The sequence below is a fragment of the Suncus etruscus genome, chromosome 3 (assembly GCF_024139225.1).
Source record: "Suncus etruscus isolate mSunEtr1 chromosome 3, mSunEtr1.pri.cur, whole genome shotgun sequence".
In the NCBI taxonomy this organism is placed as follows: Eukaryota; Metazoa; Chordata; class Mammalia; order Eulipotyphla; family Soricidae; genus Suncus; species Suncus etruscus.
In genome coordinates, this window is record NC_064850.1 from 74,496,553 (window position 1) to 74,519,501 (window position 22,949).

At 37.4% G+C, this 22,949-nt stretch overlaps 1 protein-coding gene across 9 annotated transcripts in view; it reads right to left on the bottom strand.

Moving 5' to 3' along the window:
• The window catches only part of LOC126004152 (transducin-like enhancer protein 4), a 158,777-nt gene that overhangs the window by 100,614 nt on the left and 35,214 nt on the right, over positions 1–22,949 (bottom strand). For all 9 annotated transcript variants that reach the window (XM_049770563.1, XM_049770562.1, XM_049770558.1 and 6 more), the window contains exon 5: positions 20,017–20,079. In XM_049770563.1, coding sequence (XP_049626520.1) covers positions 20,017–20,079 — 63 coding nt within the window. The remainder of the gene's footprint in view (positions 1–20,016; positions 20,080–22,949) is intronic.

Sequence of the window (22,949 nt, forward strand, 5' to 3'; positions counted from 1 at the left end):
ACTTAGAATGTAAGTTTTTCAGATCTTCTTAGTAGCCTGTTTCCCATCTCTTCCCCAGCCCCCCCCCCCCAACCCCCTTTCCTATCTGGTTCCTCTCTTTTTTCCTGCTTACACCACAGTAAATCTGCAGAAAGTGAAGATCCTCTGGCTTATTGCTCAAATCTTCACTTATTTAGATATGCGGTCCCAGCTCGAGCTTTCCATGAGTACCACCAAATAAAATGCCATTAGGAATATCTTACTAAGTCAAAGGTGAAAGAAGGTGCTTGAGTCTCTAGGATATAAAAAATAAAATAAAATAAAAAAATAAAAAAGCCCAATAATATCCCATTATTCTTTTAAATGCTGTGAGTCAGACTTGTGGAGAGAGAAGTTAATGTGATCTAGATACATCTAAGAAACAAGTTTTTCCATGAGTCACCAGAAACTAGAAATAAGCAAGTCATGATTCCTCTCATAAGAAAATACTGTCCTGTGGCGGGAAATGTGTACTGGTGAAGGTTGTTGTACGTGTTGACTGTAAGTCAATTATGAACAATTTTATCTGTGGGAACAAAACTGTATTATGAACAACCCTGTAGCCACAGTGTTTATAAATAAAGAAATAATAATACTGCCCTGTTAACAACTTGATTTCAGACCTCTGATATCCAAACTAGTAAAATTAATTTCTATTGTTCTAAGCCGTCAAGTATGTTACAGTATACCTAGGAGATTTGTGTCACTTAATTTTCTTCAGCCCTATGTGATTTTAAAAGTTAAAAGGTAGACTCAGAAAAATAAAATAGAATAAAATAAATGCTGTGATTTAGAATTTTTTAATATAAAAAGACTGATTATAGTTGTACTCTAAATTAACAAATAATAATCAGTCTTGCCTATTTAAAAGGGCAGATTTTATACAGAAAATATTAATCTAATAAAAGTAACATTTTAAGAAACAAGCATGGGGCCAGAGCAATAGTACAGATAGTACAGAGAGATAGTTGGGTGTTTGCCTTGAATGTGGCTGTAACCAGGACAGACCTGGGTTTGATCCCCGGAATGCAATATGGTTCCTCAAGCTAGGAGAGATTTCTGAGCTCATAGCCAGAGTGTAACCCCTGAGCATCACCAGGTGTGACCCAAAAAGCAAAAAAAAAAAAAAAAAAAACCACAAGCATTTGGAGGGAAAAAAAAAATATATATATATATATATATAAATTATGTGCCTACTTATTTTATCTCAGAAATTATTTTTTTGTTTTGGAGCCACATACAGCAGGGCCACGGTCAAACCTGAGTCTTTCACATAGGAAGCTTATGCTCTGAACTACTGAGTAATATCTCCAACACATATAAAATTTCTTTCTTACATTTATTTAGAGCAAGTGTTAAAATTTTTTTACCAGAGAAAGATTAAAACAACTTGAGTTGATGGTTTAGCAGGCCATGATAATTTTACCAACATGAAATACAAAAATAGACCTTTAATAAAAGGACTGTGTTTTTCAGAAGAGTTTATAATGACAGTACTATCATACCCACAAGCTTTGCAATACGAAAACGGATGTGGTACTTCTAATAAAAAATGATTTTAAATTTTTGTGCACAATGTTAAGTTTTTGTTTTTTGGTTTGTTGCTTGTTTGTTGGGGGAAGGCACCAGGATCATTTGGTTTGGTTTGGGAAGAGATGGGTTTAGGCCTCCTATGGTGGGGCTCAGGGTCTACTGGTGCACTAAGTACTCCAGGGAACTGCAATATCAAAGACCAAGCTGAGGCCCCTCCAGCATGCAAAGCAAGTGCTTCCATCTGGCCTACAGATTTCTTTTAATTCTATGCCTTTTGATAAGGGTAGTACTGACATAAGAAACATGAACGAGGTCTCTTTTAATAGTTAACCTTAATTAATATTCCAGGCATGCAGAACTGCCAAGTGAGCATGAAATCATGTTCAACTCTTCACAAAACACATAGAGCATCTTAAATCACAGAAAGATAGAAAATAATATACAAGCTGGAGTTGTAGAAAGGAATGGCCAGTATACTCCCTAAGTGACCAGGAAAGGCTTTACTTTCATTCATTAAGTTTGGAAGTAAGTACCTGCTGTGCAACAGGTATTATAGTACAAAACTAGAAAATGGGGCTGGAGAGAAAGCACAGCAGGTGGGTGCTTGCTTTGCACAAGCCCAGCCCAGTTCAATCTCCAGCATCCCTTGTGTTCCCTGAGCCCAGGAATGATTCCTAGAGTACAAAACCAGGAGAAACCCCTGAGCACTGCTAGGTGTGTCCCCAAAACAAAACAAAACAAACTAGAAAATGAAGAAGACAGTGAATTAATGATACACAAGAAGCTATACAAGTACAACTAGAAGAGAGTTCCTATGAAAAAATAACTTTAAGGGGCCGAAGCGATAGCACAGTGGAAGGCTTTTTGCCTCCAGGACAGACCTGGTTTCCAATCCCGGTGTCCCATATGGTCCCCCAAACTAGGAGCAATTTCTGAGCACATAGCCAGGAGTAACCCCTGAGTGTCACCAGTGTGTCCCAAAAACCTACCCAAAAATATAATAATAATAATAATAATAATAATGATGATGATGATAATAATAATAATAAATAATAACTTTAAAAATGTATTATTAAAAACAGAGAACACTGCCTGGATATAGTCTCTGAAGGAAAAAGGAATGTAAAGTGTAGCAGGAGAAAAGTAGGAAAAGGAATAAATTTGGATAGACAAAGCAGATTTGAATTTGAAGGTCTTCTAAGGGACAAAACTCTTGAAACATAAAGAAACAAAAGCAGGGACATGAAGTCACTTGGAAATAGTCATTGTAGAGAACCACATTGTATGTAACCACATCCTAATGAGAAGTAAAAATCTGTAAAGCAGGAGGAGGCCAAACAGCAAAGGGCTTTGCATGACATGCAAACAAGTTGGACTTTAGTGTGGCCGGTTATCCTCTATTAAAAATATTTAAGCAGACCATCAGTTCTGCATTTTAGTTAAAATGGAACTGGATATTGAAAAGCCACAGGCAGGAAGGCAGGGAGACAAACCAGACTGAAGAGAGAATATTTTAAAGTCTAAAGAAATACTCTGATGTAAAAGATACTTATGCCTGAACATGGAACATATGTACCTCCAAACAAGAAAACTCCACAGACACGTATATATCAAAGTTACTGAAGCAGACCTAGGAATGGCCTTTAGAAATCATGAGATGCAGCAAGTATTTAGCAGCCAAACAACAAAAACAAAAACAACTGTCTTCCAAATACCTCCAGATTTCTCAGTGTAGCCAATGTTAAATGGAAAAATTGGAAACATTGGAACTGGGATGGGGGGGGCGTGCTGCAATACTAATCATAAACTAGAGGCTATGATAGCCAATGGACAAATCTCAACAACTTAAGAATCATCAGTCAGGGGCTGGCGAGGTGGCGCTAGAGGTAAGGTGTCTGCCTTGCAAGCACTAGCCAAGGAAGGACCGCGGTTTGATCCCCCAGTGTCCCATATGGTCCCCCCTAAGCCAGGGGCAATTTCTGAGCGCTTAGTCAGGAGTAACCCCTGAGCATCAAACGGGTGTGGCCCAAAAAAAAACAACAACAAAAAAATCATCAGTCAGTGTCTCTGATCATCTTTTGTGAAAAGGAACTCACAACTTGATTCTGTTTTGGAAAATTAAATGAAATTTCTAACATTAAGTAGAAATCTGCTTTTTGCTAACTACTTCCAAATGCAATTGACCCAGTTTTGCCTCTAATTCTCCTCTGGAATGACAGGTTAAATATTTGAAAATAACATAAAGCATGTTTTCAATTATCTTTATTGTAGCTTAAATAATCCCAGGTATCTGGCTGGCTCTAGGCTGCTTATCTTTCCAGCGACTCTTTGGTCTTGGTACTTTTGACCAGACATACTATTCCACGTAAATTAGTGTCACCCTATGAGCTGTCAGCACAGTAAAGCAGGCTAAATCCTGATGAGCCCTTGTCAGCAACTATAAGTTTAGTGATGCAAACTTAAAAATGTATCTGAAACTCATCTTTTCTAAACAGTTTAACATCACATAGAAAATAAATATGTATACAGAACTATTCCCCTATTCCCCCATTTTTTTTCTTATTTTTTTTTCCTTTTTGAGAAACAACAGGGAATTGAAGCTTCTGTAAGCGCACATCTTGTAAAATGTTGCCCATATCTTTTTCCCATTAACCTTTAGGGCTTATCTTCTCCATTTTCACTCACTTGCAGATACTCTTCATTGATAGCCAAAAAGTTATACAAATCCAATGCTTTCTAATAGAACTTTCTGCAAATTTGGAAATGTTCTCAATCTGCTGGAAACATGGTAACTACAAGGCACATTTAGATAAATACTGAGCACTTGACATGTGCCTCTGTGAATAACAAAATAAACCTTTACCCTTATTTACTAATTAACAGCAACATACAGCACTGGCTATAGAATTGAACAATGCAGCTCTGAAGTATTATAAAGCTTAGTCTAGTAATAATAATATAATCACCATTTGACTGAAAGAAATGAGTCAATTTCTCAAGTGAACACTCATTGTTCATACAGAGGGAGAAAGATTGGCACTGAAGCCTGCAGAGGTCTTCACTGAAACCTGCAGAGCACAAGTTCACTTCCTGAGGCAAGTAGGTGAGAATGCTGCCCTAAGTCCTATCAGACATCCAAGTGTAGTCATGCAAAACAAGCTGATCAGTTAATAGTAAACATTGGACAAGGTTATGCTCTCTGGTACTTCATTTTGCATTAAATGAGAACAAAATAAATCCATTTTTAAATGAAAGATAGTCCACTGTAAATATCAGAAAGTGGATCAAATTCTTCTTTGAAGCTCAGTAAAACGTATTAGGCAGCTGACTACATTATTATTTGATAGACAATGCTGCCATTAACACATTATCAAGACTGAAGAAACAGTCTTGACAGGAAAGCAGACAAGTCCAGTGGCACTTAATGAATAATCTCTGCAGATGACCTTACTGATGTCACTGCATCATATTAGAGGAAGTCTTATGATTTCTGCCAAGCTCTCCTATATCAAATCATGTTATCACAAGCCATTGATTCCTTACAAAGTTAACAAGCAGTAAGATGAGTTAACCTGGTGCCTTTATGAGGCGAGAATACTGCCACCAGTGCATGTAACCATGTATTTTGCTCATTTCCTCCCTAAGGCACAACATGAAAGTGACTGATCATATTTTTAAGCTTCCATTTTACAATTATTCTATACATACAATATGTGATTGAGGGTAATTCAGTACCTTGTTAACCCAAGTGCACAGAGAAAGCATTTGAAATACATCCATATCTCCAAATACAAAGATTTTGTTTCCCAGAAAATTAAAAGCAATAAGACCAGTAAGAAAGTATAGAGTTTGGAGCATATACCTCTAGTGCACTACTCTTCATTTGATCACTACATCACTGGCACACTAAACATTTCCAGATATGGCCCTGGAAGCCACTGAGTACTTCTGGTGTGGCCCTGGGGGTGGGTACCCAGCACCACAGAACTCAAGAAGCAATTCATCCTCAGGCCAATGCACTGATCAAATAGTCCAGATAGTTGAGACTCTGCAAGGACTGGCCCCAGACCTCCTGAGCACTTCTTGGAAGATTTCTCCATTCCCACCAAAACATTAAAGGAACACATTTATGGCATACTCAAATTAGAATCTCACTCATCATTTATATATTAAAACATATTCCAATTAGAAATTTAAAGAGATACATTATCACTACTCTTTAATTGTACATTATTTTCCAATATTAAATAGAAACAGAATAACCAAATAAACCTTCAACGAGTGGGGCACTGGAAAACAGACTACTCTCTACTACTAATTAGAAAAGCTAACAGCAATTAAATATATTTCAGGTTTAAATTTGCACCAAAGAGCATTCAAATAAAATGTTTACTTTTCCCCCAGGAATGTAAAGAAATAAAAGCTTAAATATTCATTCTAATTTCCCTTTTACAAAATCTAAAAACCAGGGCCAGAGAGATAACACAGAATCTGCCTTGTATGTGGCCAAACCTAGTTGATTTCTGGCATCCACCCCATGGCTCCAAAGCATCAAAGGTGTGGTCATACTCCATTTCCAAATAATAGTACTACTATTAAAATTGATCAAAAGGATTATGAAATTCCTCATTTCATTTGTCAAACCAAAAATTGTAAATCTAAGCCCAAAAGCCTACTTTGCCAGGATTGTGAGAACACTAGACCATAGGAATCCTCTAGTCTCTAAGCAGCTCTAGTCCCCTTAACTTGCTTAAGGAATAAGAAAAAAATTTAGCTGTGAAATTATAATAAGAGGAAAAGGGGGGAGATCCATCATCCTTGCACTGAATGACAAGAAAGGGCATTTTTCCAAAGAGAATATGGCAGTGGAGTAAATAAATATGAATTATGTCATCACTGATCATAAGAACCTACTTCCTATTTTTCTCAGTCACTCCAACAAGGTCCAAAGATTTCAGGTTACTTTATAGACTGTACTATGGAAATAATTTGATGCAAAGTCATTAAATGGAACATCATGTCTGATGTTACAGACCAATCATTTTAAATTAATGTATTAAAGTGCCACAAAACCTTGTGACTAGAGAGATAGTACAGGAAGAAAAAGACTCCTGCTATCCTTGCAGCTGACCCTGGTTCAATCCCAGCATAGAAAATGATGCCCCCAGTACTGCCTGAGCTCCAGAGGGTATGGCCCTCTAACAAAAACAAACACAAGGCTAACAAAACCAAGTGACTTGCTTCAATGTATTTCCTCAGGTAATGAGCCTGTCAAAAGTGTTGATCCAATGTTCCCAATATAAGAACAACGCTAATTCACTAAAAGAACATCTGAGATAGGTGAAGGAAAGAAATGAAAGCCTAGTTTACCTTTGAAGAGCGATTTAAGAAGAACTTCAAGCATTACTTTCCTCAAGGAATTCACACAAAATATAACTACATGCTCTGATCTCCTATATTCTATATTACACCTGTGATTTCTCTCATAATCCAATTCAAAATATCTTCACTTGTTTAAAATTTGGGAATAAACATTAAGCAACTGCTGTGCACCTAGACTTACTGTATAGAGCCCACTAATATTCATATGGTTTCTTTTTACTTTATGTAATAGGAATAAAGAAATACTGGATAGATGATTCTTCTACTAGATCTAAATTTTAATGAAAAAATCTTCATAATAAAGCCAATGCATTATATCCTATGAAACATTTTAAAATGTAATTTATGCTGATTACATAGTTTAGCATAATGTCCTGTAGAGACACACCACTGAATCAATATGGCTTCCCATCAAACCAACTGATACTAATAAAAAGGTCAGTTTTTATTTTATGCATAGCAACATATCTGGAAACAAATTCTAGTTGTCCCCTAATATAATATCCTTTATCTTACATTAGCTTAAGTTTTAGGTTTTAGGTGGATATAGAGAGAATTCATGGTTCAGATTCCATTTCCAACCTATGGGCAGGCAGATAACTAGGACTTGGTCATTATAAAATGTAAAAAATGTTAAATAACTCACAAATTATGTTCTTAAAAAGTACAGACTCTCTCCTTTCCTTTCCATTGGCTAGGACAGAACATAATGGATAAATAGCAATATAAAAGGAACTGGAGTTTGTATATCAACTTAAATATAAATTGTCATATGAAAAACAAATTTTCATCTTATCAAAACTTTTGTTTCATTGGTTTCTGTGAAAGCTTTCAAATGTCTAGCTAGGTCATTACATTTGCACCAATCATCCAAATAACTACTCTACAATTCAAGTATCCCACTTGGAGCCAAGAAGTATTTTTACTGAACAAAGAAAAGCAGTAAGAGGTATGATCCACCTTAGATCTATTAGACTTCAGGCTTTTAGAAACTAACTCAAATTCTAATGCTTCAAATGAACTAAGCTAGGAGCAACCCATTTCTAAAGCTGTAGAAAAACAAAAGCAAAAGAAACAAAGTTTCTTGGGAAAAGAAGTCTTGAGTTTGAAGATCTCAAAAATCTTAAGAGTACCTGGAAGATCATCAGGAAGAATACCCTGCTATCACATAATCTAAGGAAACAGGAGTTTTTAAAAAATGCCCATAAATCTGATCTCAGCTAGTGTCCAATGTTTAATGTTTGATATAATAGACAACACTTGTCAGTTAACAAAAAATAAATAAAATAAAATAGTAAGACAGACACCTCTCAGAAATCTGTATGACGGTAACTTCCCAGTGGCAGTGCAGGCCTACCTAATGTCACAGTTTTGACTTCTACAATAACACCTAATACCCTTTCTCATATTAACTCTGTCCTTCCTCCTCCTGAAATGTCTTGGGATCCAACCAAACCTAGCACTAACTATGCAGTGCTCTACATTAAAAACAAGGTTATTTCTCCCCATTGCATATAAATAAAATGGCTCAAAAAGATAAACTTTCTCAGCATAAAAAAAAAAACCTATTTTGATTCAAATCAATAGAAATATTTCTAAACTTAGCTGTTAGAGTGTAATAAGAACAGAGTTTTTCGGTCCACATTACAACTGTTTAAAAAGTGTATTTAGGGGCTGGAGCGGTAGCACAGCAGTAGGGCATTTGCCTTGCACGCGGCTGACCTACGACAGACCACCTAGGACAGACCATGAGGTTCGATCTCCGGAAACCAGGAGCAATTTCTGAGCGCATAGCCAAGAGTAACTTCTGAGCATCACAAAAACAAAAACTAAAACTAAATAAATAAATAAATAAATAGTGTGTTTATAAAATTGGAAAAAGGAAAAAAGGATGGGAAGAGGCCAGGAGGTGAGTCATTTACTTGCTGCTTCCCAGATCAGTTCTGTTTGCCCACAATAGTGAGGGAAATTCATTGTCAAGCTAATCTAAATTCAGCTAAAGGACCTGGAGCTTTGAAAATTACTTTATGACCTGAGAGAAATGTGTGCTCTTAGAGTTTTGAGCATAAGACCACTCTCTAAAATGACTCCTCCTTTTGAGTAAAACTACTTAAAGTACCCTAAACAGATCCCTTTTCATATCTTTGCTCTCAGGCTGGGCAGTGACAGAAGTTTGCCAAATTACAAAATTATTTTTGGGAGCTCGAAAAAAATCATTCATAGGATTAATTGCTCACCGAGGTTTTTCGTTCAGTCTTCTGTCCACTTTTTAATTTATATTTTATCCCTCTGTTAGGACATCAGAGAGTAAGATCATCAATTTATAAATTTACAAAAGTCACTGACATAGAACAAGAAGGGTAGGATGCTCCAGGTCTCAAAAATAAACTTAGAAGCTCTACTGTTTAATTCCAAAGCTATTATGACTAATTAACATTAGAAGGTACTATGTGCTAAAAAAGTATAACCCCAAATAATATACACAATAATCACATGTACTCCAAATTGTTCCTAAAGTCTTTGAACTTACAAGAAAACTGAGGCTGGGACAGGCAAATCATTTACTTGCTAATGGTCATTAAGTTTGAATCAATTATATTAAACCAAAAATTTGTTACAGGGACACCATAACTCAACCCAGATCAGATTGTCAGATCCTGGCAGCTCTTCTTATGGGAGTGCCAAAGGGAAGTGACTATTTATAGTTCTCCCCTGCAAATGGTATGAAGAGCAGAATAGAGAAAAGCTTCCCAGTTACTACTTTTAAATTTGCCTTCTAAATAAGAAATTTGAGGGCAGGAGAACATAGATCATTCTTATCATTCCTCGCTACCGATAGAAGGTGAAAAAACAGCTTCTGTCTAGTAAAAATTCCCTCACATAGTTTCTTTATATTTTAACAGGTATACTTAAATTTTAAGAACTCTTTCAAGTGATGATTACTCATTTAAACTACAATCATTAATTAATGTCTTTCTCTAATGTCTAGAACTTTGGAAGAAGTACTGTGTGTGAGCAATAAGGACATCATTTATTCATATGTAACATATACACATATAGCCTGCAATATATTTTTAAATATTTTTTAAATAATCTAATATGAAAATTCCTTTTAGTAAATATTCTGTACATAGAAATACTACCAATTCTTCTAATTCAGTTATTATTTCTTTAAAAGCCTAGCAATTAAAGCTATATTTAAAAGCTGTCATACATTACTATATGTCTTTTTTAATAAAATGTGATAGATATAACCAATATGAAAAGCTACATTAATCAGCGATTAAAAGTGGAAACTGATTTCTTCAGGGTCAGAAAGAGTACAAAGGTTTTTTTTTTGAAACTGCTTCAGTATCTTTAATTTTTTATATCTTTATTTAAAGACTTTGATTACAAACATGATTGTAGTTGGGTTTCAGTCATATAAAGAACACCCACCTTCACCAGTGCAACATTCCCATCACCAATGCCCCAAATATCCCACCTTCCTACCCCCCCCCCCACCTGTATTTGAGACAGGCTTTCTACTGCCCTCATTCATTCACATTGTAATGATAGTTGTCAGTGTAGTTATTACTCTAACTGCACTCACCACTCTTTGTGGTGAACTAAAGAGTACAAAGCTAAAGACACCTGTCTTGCAGTCAAAGGCTTAATTTCAGCATCACATATGCACTGCAAGGAGTGGCCCCTGAGCAGAGAACCAGGACCAGAAATAGACACCAAATACCACTGGGTATGGTTCACAAAACACCCTTACCCCATCAAACTATCACAACACCCCTGCAGAAATAGTACAGCAGGTAAAATGCTTGCACACAACTAACCCAGGTTCAATCTTCAACACCACATGTTACCCAGAGTCCTACTGGCCAGGAGTGATTGCTGAGTACAAGACCTAGAAGTTGTTGTATATGAACACTTCCAAGAAATAACATAGTTTAGCTAGAGAGCTGATAGTCCATGAAGAGTCAGAGAAGATTTAAGGACTCTTAATTTGAATTACCTGAAGGCAGGCATCAGCAAAGAAGCCTGGCTAAAGAGAGTTCTGTATTCACTCTTTTGTCTGCCATCTCTCCCAGAGGAAGACAATCCAGAGACTTTGTTCTAACTTCTTCCCTTCACACACCCACTTTGAGATGTCAAGACCCATTCAAACTTGATTAGCATTTGATAGGTACTTTTGTCTGTTACCATAGTCTGCCCTTCCTTCCATTTTGATTGGCACTGAACAATAAATATGATACTGGTGGACAGTCAGGGGGCTTCTCAGTCCATGAAGCTAGAAGCCCCTGGACCCCAAGCATTTCTATATTATGTCTATCTTCTTTTCTTAATCCTCTCCCCCATGATCTATTCACCAGGTTTGGATTCTGGCAGAAGTAAGCCCTAAGCACTATCAAGTGTGATTCAAAAAAGTAAAGAGAAAACAAAATCACCAAATCCACGCCCCCACAAAACAGACTTCATCCAAACATTTGAAAATCTGCCTCCAGTATCTGTCAAACTCCAAATAGTTCCTCCAGCTACTTACTGTCAAAGTTTATAAAGTCCTCCTTCAAACGCTTCCCCAACTAGTATAATCACTTAATTTTTTAGTGTAATTTAATTTTTAAGTAAAAACATTTGAAAATAAATTAAGAGGCCACAGCTGTGAGTTTGGCAGTAGGATTGTCATACAGAGTTGGTGCTAAAAGATCAGATAAAGTCCTTCAGTTCTGGCACAGAGCAAATGCCTGCAGCCATGCAAGAGTGATTTTCCATGCCTCTGAAGAGAGGGGAAATAGAATTCATCTTCCTCTAATAGCCTGCCTTCTCCTCTCCCTCTAGATTACAGCCCACCTGTCCTCAGGTGCAACAAGGAGTTGCAGGCAAAGAGTGCCCAGAAAAGTAAACAAGGTGGGCAATGTTCAGACACAAAATATCAGCAAAGCCTGGATTTGACAGGAACAAACATGTCTGTGGCCCACACACTGAAAGATACAAACACACCTTAGGAAACTGACAAAAAGAGCAAAGTAAAAGCCAAAGTAAATAGAGAAAAAATATACTTTAAATCTGGGTTTAAAAAACCATGACAGAGGTCATTCATTATACATGAACCGAGAATTTCAACCAAGAAATGCCAAAGTATCTGAAAAGTAAATAGTAGTGAGATTATGATGCTTACCACCTCACCCTACTTCCAGCCTGAAGCAGAGGAAAAGAAACTGCCATATCTCTCCACGGTTTTCCTTTATAAAGCACAACTGCCTTAGACAATTCATTCCAGTTCAACTTTGCTCAGCACCACTATTATTACACATTCTGGTTCTATTGGGTCTTCTCATACAAACAGCAGAACTCACAGGGGAAAACCACTAAAAGCAAATCAGTTTTCACAATGCCCCAAAGATGTCTTCTGGACATAACCCACAGATTCTGCAAAAATGCCATGGAAATAAGCTGTATCCATGACTACCTATAGGGGTCTGACCTGCCATGGCCCAAAAGTTAATTCACTTTTTCCCTGACCTTGAAAGGTAGGACACCTCAGCCTGTCTATAAGTTTGTTACACATTCTTCCAGTTCTCTGTGAAGATGCTTTAAGAAGTTAGAAATATACACTGGTCTAAAGGGGATCAGGCAAAGATAGCCAAGCTTACTAAAGAAATGCAAATAGGCCTCTTGGACTTGCCTTCACCACTCTATCAAATCTAGTCACAAACAAATTCTGAGTAGAAATAGGTAAATGACAAATAGTGGGTGGTAGTTCTGTGGTCATAACAGCAGGGGTGAGACAATGAATTTTTTGTTTTCCAGATCCAGAAAAGTATTTGAATTAACTAAGATCCATGATTTTGAATATTAGCACTCCCCTGGAATTGATCATATACCCCTTAAAAGAAACTCAAGACACTGAGATCTAACCCTATCTAGACCATAAACGTAGTCAGACATTTCCACAGATCTTTAATATATGTGCATAATTAAATTTCCGAATATCCACTAGCTGCATGCTAGCAGTAGGAGGTGACAGTAAAGAACCAAAGTGGAGAAAACACACACACAATCCAAAGTGAAGGACACAAACAAACACACACTTTCTTTTTAAACTCTGGTGAAATCTCAACTATTAGTTAATTTAAGAATGTGATGTGAACTTCTGCATTTTACACTCAATCTGATAATGCAGACAGAGAGGAATGCTGCTCCAGATATACTATGTAAATGCGAAGAGAAATAAAAAAGTAACTCCTAGGTAATGTTATTTTCCCTACAGTCCGGTCCAGTGTACAGACTGTTGTAAATACTTTCATTCTTCTCGAAGAAATATACAGAAGTAATCCTCAGAAGTTATCTCTTTGAAAAGTTAACTTTTTGTTCTTTTTTTGGCATTTTTTTCTTCATTTTAACATCTTGATTCCAAATATGATTGTGATTAGGTTTCAGTTATGTAAAGAACACCCCACTTCACCACTGCAACATTCCCACCAACCAATATCCCAAATCTCCCTCCATCCCACCCCACCCCCACCTGTACTCCAGACAAGCTTTCAAGTTCCCTCATTCATTCACATGATTATGATAGTTCTCTGTGTAGTTATTTCTATAACTGCACTCACCACTCTTTGTGGTGAGCTTCATGAAATAAGCTGGAACTTCCAGCCCTCCTCTCATTGTCTTTGAGAATTGTTGCAAAAATGACTTATTTTTCTTAAAACCCATAGATGAGTGAGTCTATTCTGCGTGTCTCTTTCTCCCTCTAACTTATTTCACTCAGCATGATAGATTCCATGTACATCCATATATAGGTAAATTTCATGACTTCATCTCTCCTGGCGGCTACATAATATTCCATTGTGTATATGTACCACTGTTTCTTTAGCCATTCTCTCTTGAAGAACATCTTGGTTGTTCCCAGAGCCTGGCTATTGTGAATAGTCCTGGAATAAATATAGGTGTGAGGAAGAGGTTTTTGTATTGTATTCTTCTGTTCTTAGGGTATATCCCTAGGAGTGGAATAGCTGGGTTGAATGGGAGCTCAATTTCCAGGTTCTGGAGGAATCTCCATATTGCTTTCCATATTGCTTTCCATAAAGGACTAGAGGACATTCCCAGCAGCAGTGGATAAGAGTTCCTTTCTCTACACATCCCCACCAGCACTGATTATTCACATTCTTTGAAATGTAAGCCAATCTCTGTCGTGTGAGATGGTATCTCATCCTGTTTCGATTTGCATCTCCCTGATGACTAGTGATGAGGAGCATTTGTTCATGTGCTTTTGGCCATTTGTATTTCTTTTTTATCAAAGTGTCTGTTCATTTCTTCTCCCCATTTTTTTATGGGATTAGGTATGATTTTCTTATAAAGTTCTGTCAGTGCCCTGTATATTTTGGATATTAGCCGCTTATCTGATGGGTGTTGGGTAAATAGTTTCTCCCACTCTGTGGGTGGCTCTTGTATCTGGGCACTATTTCTTTTGAGGTGCAGAAGCTTCTCAGCTTAATGTATTCCCATCTGTTGATCTCTGCTTCCACTTGTTTGAAAAGTGCAGTTTCCTCCTTGAAGATGCCTTTAGTCTTAATGTCATGGAGTGTTTTACCTACATGTTGTTCTATATACCTTTGATCAGGTCTGATATCAAGGTATTTAATCCATTTGGATTTTACCTTCGTACATGATGTTAACTGGGGGTCTATGTTCGCTTTTTTGCAAGTAGCTAACCACTTCTGCCAGCACCACTTTTGAAGAGGTTTTCCCTGCTCCACTTAGGATTTCTTGCACCTTTGTCAAAATTTGTATGTCTGGGGAACATTGTCTGAGAACTCAAGCCTATTCCACTGACCTGAAGGTCTGTCTTTATTCCAATACCATGCTGTTTGGGGGGAGTATTGCCATTTTAATGATGTTAATCCTGCCAATCCATGAGCAGTGTATGTGTTTCCATTTCTGTGTGTCCTCTCTTATTTCATGGAGTAGAGCTTTATAGCTATCTTTGTATAGGTCCTTTGCGTCTTTGGTCAAGTTGACTCCAAGGTATTTGATTTTGTGTGGCACTAATGTAAAAGGGATTGCCTTCTTGACATCCTTCTCTTCCCTATCATTATTGGTGTATAAACAGGCCATTGATTTCTGTGTGTTAATTTTGTAGCCTGCCACCTTGCTATAGGAGTCTATTGTTTCTAGAAGCTTTACAGTAAGGTCTTTAGGGTTTTCTAAGTAGAGTATCATGTCATCTGCAAACAATGAGAGCTTGACTTCTTTTTTTCCTATCTGGATTCACTTGATATATTTTTCTTGCCTGGTCACTATAGCAAGCGCTTCCAGTACTATGTTGAAGAGGAAAGGTGAGAGAGGACAGCCTTGTCTTGTTCTAGAATTTAGAGAGAAGGCTTTTATTCTTTCTCCATTGAGCATAATATTTGCCATTGGCTTGTGTTAGATGGCTTCAACTAGATGAGAAAGGTTCCTTTCATTCCCATCTTGCTGAGAGTTTTGATCAAGAATGGGTGTTGGACCTTATCAAATGCTTTCTCTGTGTCTATTGATATGATCATGTGATTTTTATTTTTCTTGCTGTTGATGTTGTGTATGATGTTGATACATTTACAGATGTTAAACAATCCTTACATTCCTGGGATGAAACCTACTTGGTCGTAGTGTATGATCTTCTTGATGATACATTGGATCCTATTTGCCAAGATTTTGTTGAAGATCATTGCATCAGCATTCATCAGAGATATTGGTCTGTAATCTCTCTCTGGTTTTGGTATCAAGGTGATGTTGGCTTCATAAAAGCTTTTTGGGAGTGTTCCGTTTTTTTGTTTTTTTGTTTTTGTTTTTTTTTTTTTGATTTCGTGGAAGAGCCTGGTTAGGATTGGTAGTAGCTCCTCTTGAAAGATTTGAAAGAATTCATTAGGAAATCCATCTGGGCCTGGGCTTTTCTTTATGAGCAATGTTTGATTACAGTTTCAATTTCCTCAGTAGTGATGGGGGTGTTTAGATATGCTACATCCTCTTTACTTAACTGTGGAAGGTTATAAGTGTCCAAGAATTTTTCCATTTCTTCGAGGTTCTCATGTTTAGTAGCACAAAGTTTCTCAAAGTAGTCTCTGATTACCCTTTGGATCTCTGCAATATCTGTCATGATCTCCCCCTTTTCATTTCTATTAAGGGTTATCAGGTTTCTCTCTCTCTTTCTTTGTGAGTTTTGCCAATGGTCTATCAATCTTGTTTATTTTTTCAAAGAACCAACTTCTGCTTTCGTTCATCTTTCAGATTTTTTTTTTGGTTTTCCACTTAATGGATTTCTTCTCTCAGCTTTGTTATTTCCTTCTGTCTCCCTATTTTTGGTTCCTTTTGTTGGTCATTTTCTAATTTTTTGAGCTGCGTCATTAAGTTATTCAGGTATGCCCTTTCTTCCTTCCTGATGTGTGCTTGTAGAGCTATAAATTTTCCTCTCAGGACCGCCTTTGCTGTGTCCCATAGATTCTGGCAGTTTGTGTCTTCATTATCATGTGTTTCCAGGAAAGTTTTGATTTCCTTTTTGATTTTATCTGGGACCCACTGGTTGTTCAGTAGCAGGGTGTTTAATTTCTAATTGTTAAAGTTTTTCTTTGTGTGCCTTTTTAGTTCACATCTAATTTCAGAGCCTTGTGGTCAGCAAAGGTAGCCTGCAAGATTTTTATCCTCTTGATTTTATGGCGGTATGTTTTATGTGTCAGCATGTAGTCTATCCTGGAGAATGACCCATGTACATTGGAGAAGAATGTGTATCCAGGTTTTTTGGGATGGAGTGTCCTATATATATCTACTAGTCCTCTTTCTTCCATTACTCTTTTCAGGGCAAGTATGTTTTTGTTGGGTTTCAGTCTGGTTGACCTATCAAGTGTTGACATGGTCGTGTTGAGGTCTCTCATAATTATTGTGTTATTATTGATGTCTTCTTTCATATTTGTCAGTAACTGTATAAGATAATTTGCTGGTCTCTCATTGGGTGCATATATGTTTAATAATCAGATTTCTTCCTATTGCACATATCCCTTGATTAGTACATAGTGTCCATCTTTGTCCCTTACCACTTTTCTGAGTATAAAGTTGGTGTCATCAGATATTAATATGGCCACCCCAGCTTTTTTAAGTGTGATGTTTGCTTGGATGGTTTTCCTCCAGCCTTTGATTTTGAGTCTATGTTTGTTCTGACTATTCAGATGTGTTTCTTGAAGGCAGCAGAAGGTTGGATTCATCTTTTTGACCCATTTTGCCACTCTGTGTCTTTTAATTGGTGAATTTAGTCCATTGGCATTGAGGGAGATGATTGTCATAGGATTTAATGTCATCTTTTTAGATAAGTTTGCTGTGTTTGTTTGGTCTCTCTTGTCTTAGAGTAGACCTGTCAGTTTTTTCTTTAAGGCTGGTTTTTCATCTGTGACATTTCTGAGCTGTTGTTTATCCATGAAGCTATGTATCCTCCCTTCAAACCTGAAGGTGAGTCAGGCTGGGTGCAGTATTCTCGGTGAGGCATTCATTTCATTCAGTCTTGTCACAATATCCCAACACTATCTTCTGGCCTTGAGAGTTTCTTGTGACATGTCTGCTATAAGTCTTAGGGATGCTCTTTTGAATGTAATTTCCCTTTTTGATCTTGCTGCTTTCAGTATTCTATCTCTATCTGTGGGATTTGTCATTGTAAGGAGGATGTGTCTTGGGCTGTTTTTCTTTGGATCTCTTTTAGCTGGTACTCTTTGGGCATGTAGGATTTGATTGCATGTAGTCTTTACCTCTGGGAGTATCTCTTTGATGATGTCTTTGATAGTTGATTCTTCCTGTGGATCCCCTTCCTTGGCATCTGGGACTAAGATGATTTTTATGTTGTTTCTGTTGAGTTTATCAAAGATTTCTATTTTCATCTGTTCACATTCCTTGAGTACTTTTTCCATTGCCTGTTCGTTTGTCTTAAGGTTCTTTTCCAATTTCTTCTGCTGTGTTGAGTTTTTCTGCATCTCATCTTCCAGTACTCCGATTCTCTCCTAAGCTGCTGTTACCCTACTGGTGAGGCCATCCATTGAGGTTTTCAGCTGAGCTACCATGCTTTTCAGATCTGTTATTTCAGTTTGGAGTTTTCTGGTTTGTCTTTGTGTTTTGTTCAGATCAATCTATGCTTTCTTTGAGTTCTACAAACATCTTCCATATTGCTATTTTAAGTTCCTTATCCAAGAGGTTAATCAGATGGTTGGAATTTTTTAGGTCATTTGAACTATCGTCTTCATTCTCTGTGCATGGTGTTTGCCTGCGAGGTTTCCCCATTGTCAAGCTTGTAGTGTGATTTTTTTCCTGCGTGTTGTGGTGGGGTTCATTGGTTAGAAAGAGTGTGTGGCAGTGAAGCAGAGTGGCCGTGCTCTTCTGTGGCCTCTAGATGACAGTTTTTTTTTGGGGGGTGCGCTTCCTAAACCCCTGAGGAGAGCTTCAATTATTCAGGGAAGACAGACAAGCAAAGCAAAGAGTTCCCTTCAAGTCCTCAGGGTCATCCAAGGCACAGCAGGAGGGCGGAGCCAGCCAAGAACTCTCTGTAGAAGGCAGGATCGCCCGCAGGAATTCTGATGAAATCCAGTCTCAGGCTGCTGGAAACCGCATAGCCCAACATGGCTTCTGCACCCTTCTGATTCCTGGCAGAAACCAGCAGGAATTAGTGTGTGTATATCCCGACCCACCTCTGAAGCAGGCAGGATCACCGGAAGGAACGCTGCTGAAATCCAGTCTCAGGCAGCTGGAAATCGCATGGCCCAAGATGGCTTCTGAGCTCTTCTGACTCCCGGCAGAAACTACAAAAGGTAACTTTTTCAATACAACCTTTTATCCCTTAAAATAGATGGAAAGAATGATAAACTCCTAAGCTCAAAGCTAAATTGTCTCTTAAATTAGTAAACTTGAAGTCCTATACACCAAGGAGTTTCTTCCAAGCCTCTGCTCCCCTCCTACCAGCCTTCTCACATAGCATTGAGGCTGCAAAATACATATTTTACATGGGCTTCCACACAGCTTATTTTATTAGATCTAATGAAGGAGGAAGTAATCCGGTAACAAAAATTGTGTTTCCTGCACTTTTACCTCAACTTTGTAACTACCACAAGCAACCAAGGGAAATCACCACATTACAATAGGTGCACATTTGTAAACAAAGTGTTCTCACTCCACTAGTGATGAGCAGGAGAAAGGAAGCAAGCTGCCCGCTGGGCCGTGGCAATGGTCAAGGTCTGTCTTTCTGAAAATTGTAGCCACTAAGTTTGCTCTGCATGTCTTTTCCTAAATACATAGCATAGAAAGATCTCATCTGGTAATAAGGAGCTTTTAAAAAGTAACTAACCAAAAGTTACATTAGCTTATATTATAAAGCCTTGTTGTTGTTGTTTTTAAATAGTATCTTTACTTAAGCACCCTGACTACAGACATGATTGTAATTGGGTTTCAGTCATATAATGAACACCCCCCTTCGCTAATGAAACACTCCCACCACCAATGCCCCCAATCTCCCTCCACCGCCAACCTGTATTCGGGACAGGCATTCTACCTCTCTCACTGACACTGTCACCACAGTTGTCAGTGTAGTTCTTTCTCTAACTGCACTCACCACTTTTTGTAGTGAGCTTTATATCATGATCCAGTCCTTTCAGTCCTCATCTATTGTCTCTGGGCATTACTACAATATTGTACAAAGCCTTAGTTTATGCAAACCCTCAGTGCTCTGACAAAATGTACATGGAGATGCTTCAGGCGAATTTTTCAGTCAATCCTATAAGATGCCAATACTACACAGTCGTCATTCTGGGCAACATCATACAGTCTTGATAGCAAAATAACAAGTGAATTTTATTAGCTCACTAGAAAACAGTCCATTGTATAGACACAACTATATAGTCCTGAATAAGATTTGGAATACTAACACTAGATCTAAAAAATGAGCAACACTAACACTACATCTTAGAAGTAACTAGCACACATCAAGAAACTGACATGGTCGAACAAATTGCTCCACAGTCCTCTTACTACAAAAATCACTAAAATGGCACCTTGTAGCCAGTGCCTGCAACCAAGGTGTCTTACCTCTTGAGACAGGAAAGGAATGACTTGAGCACATATTGCATTTAACCTCTTGACGATCTCTGCCTGCAAAAAAAAGGAAGGGGGACAATAAAGAGAACAGTCAGATGGTTGCAAGTTCCCAAAATATTAGCAGGATAATATTAAAACACACTTTATATACTGGTTAGCATATTTCCTAAGGATGAGGAAAATTTTCATCAGCAAGCCCATTAAAAGGAGGCAGTGACAAAAGCACCATATTAATAGCACAATTTATTAAGCAGCATTCATCTTAGAGTCAACCTTCAAGCACCAAGACAATATAAAAAAGAATGTAATTTTCATGACTAAAAATCAGTTTTCAAAAAACCTTCAGTGGCACCCTTGTTCATCTAATGTGATTTTTTAAAAATAAAACGTTGACTTTCTGGAGTTTACATAGTAAAAATACATTTTCCTCTCATATTCCAACTTCTCTTGATAATAAAACCCATTTGGTTCTCTACGATTGTGATAATACCTTCAATAGATATGAAGATTTGGCCCAAAAAAAAATCCCCAACCTATAAGTAGAACCTTATTTAACCTATCCAAAAAAAAAAAAAGTGTTTAATTTAGATCCTTCATTTTAAATAGTTAAGAAAATACCTTGCTTCTTCAATCAAAAAAATCTCCAAATGTGGGCCAGTTGAGATAGTATGGTGGGTAAGCACTATACTTTGCCTTGCACAGAGATAGAGCCTCGATCCCCAGCACTTCATATGGTCCCCTGAACCCAACCAAGAGTGACACCTGAGTAAAGCCATGATAAACCCAGAGCACAGCCAGGTTGGCCCACCTTAGTAGAGTCAGGATAAGCCCAGAGCACAGCCAGGTCAGTCCACGCCCAGAAGAAGGAAAAAAAAGAAGAAAAGTCCAAATGTGTCCCACTATCACAATACAGCTGCAAAATTCCCCCAAATCTCAAAGAATAGATTTTGTTCTAATATTTGTAAGCACAAAAATTTTACACCAATAGAATGCTACAGGTAGTTTTCTATTGATATAAAATTGATGTAAAAGATGTAAAAAACATAAATTGGTATAAAAGGTATATGGATATAAAAAAAAATGATCTTGTAAAAGGACCATCTTTTTCTTTATAAAGTTTACCTATCCAGTGCTTCACCAATGTTCCTCCAAATCTGTATTACCAGAGGCTTTATATAGGCCATGTAAATGCATTTTTTATATATACACATGTATATATAAATTATATATATAATATAATATAATATAATATAATATAATATAATATAATATAATATAATATAATATATATATATATATATATAAAATATGGCCATGATAGAAAGGAAAGGGGAGAAATGTTTACTATTACAAAGCAATTACTATTCCTGAGACATTCTCAAAGTAAATTCCACACAGGGTCAGTTCCTCATTTTGTAAGAGAACAAAAATACTTTTTTCTTGCTAAGTCATTACCAGAATGACAATGATACTCAGTTGTGCAATCTAGGTTTCCTTCTCTCATCAGTTACCCTTTTGACTTTTTTAGCTATGCAATCTTTTAAATGCCAGTCCTCTAAAAACTTTGCCAGTCAAGAGAAAACATAAATTCACCATGAAGTCTCAAACATAAGCTTTCTATTCCAGTCTGCACTCTTAACAGGACAGACAAAAACCCAGCACCAATAAGCAGCAGTGAATAAGGACCCAACTGAGCTGATCTGATTTAATTTACTGCACTAGCCCCATGGAACATTTAGTATCCTTTAAGAATGCTTAAACCACCATGAAAAGCTGCAAAGGGAATCACCAAACCACTCTCCACCTGGAGGAACATACCACAGTGGTTATGGGGTGAAATTCCGATGTGAGTTGAGAAATAGAGTAGCATTCACCAGACTGAAAGCACTATGTCTCAAAGGCATTTGGCTGTTAAGCTTTTTGTAGGGAGAGGTGGAGGGGGAGAGAATAAAAGATAATGAGACACTTTGGGGCAGACCAAACTGATGATTCTAATGCTTAGAACCATCTGCCAAGCATATTTTCCTCATTATGTTGTTTACACAAATAAAATAGTCCCTTGCTAGGATGGTTGAAAAATGTGTGGGAACACAAGAGAACGGAGTTCTTTAGTTTGACTACATAATTCTAGGCAATAAATACTACTCTTAAGAAATCTACTTATCTGGCAAAATAAAGACCAAGAGATATTTACTTGATAGATATTTACTCTTTATTAATTCTGGGACTAAGCTAGTTTAAGTCTGAGCAACTGGGGTTTTGGAAGGCAATTGAATCTATTATTTTCTAAAAATCAAACATAGGAAAAACAGAAAAGTTGCTTCTTAGTTCAACGTTAACACATACCTAACTGAAAAGAAGAAGGGGGGTAGACATCTTCCAAAGTCTTTTGTTTAAAAGACTTCTTAATTTCTTTAAATTGTCATGCCAATGGATTTTCATGGTCTGGCTAATTGGCAGCAGGAGGGGTGGGATGTGAGTGTGAATTCATAAAATTAAGCAGGTCATTCCTCACTTTGAAAGCTAAAGTTGCCTCGGAAACGCTGCTGCTTCCAAGGTCATCTAATTTTGCCTCCTTTGTCCCAAAGGATTCAGCTTTAGGAGGCATCATTTATTTACAGCCCTTTCCACTGGGCTTCAGCGATCAGCCAATAATACTGTGGACATACACTTCTAATGGCCTATGTTTTGAAACTGAGTTTAATCTAATGGCGTGGGGCCCAAACTCCTTTTCCAGCATAGCCATTAAAGGATGTAGGTTATTGCTGTTGTCACCATTGATATTTGTCATTGTAATGTAATTAGGGCTCTAAAATGATGCATTACAGCCCTTGGCACAGCTTCTATTAAAATCTTTTCTTCTGCTCACTGAACTGCGACCTGCTTTCTGATGAATAACAGACAGAAAGCTTTAGGGTAAGGAG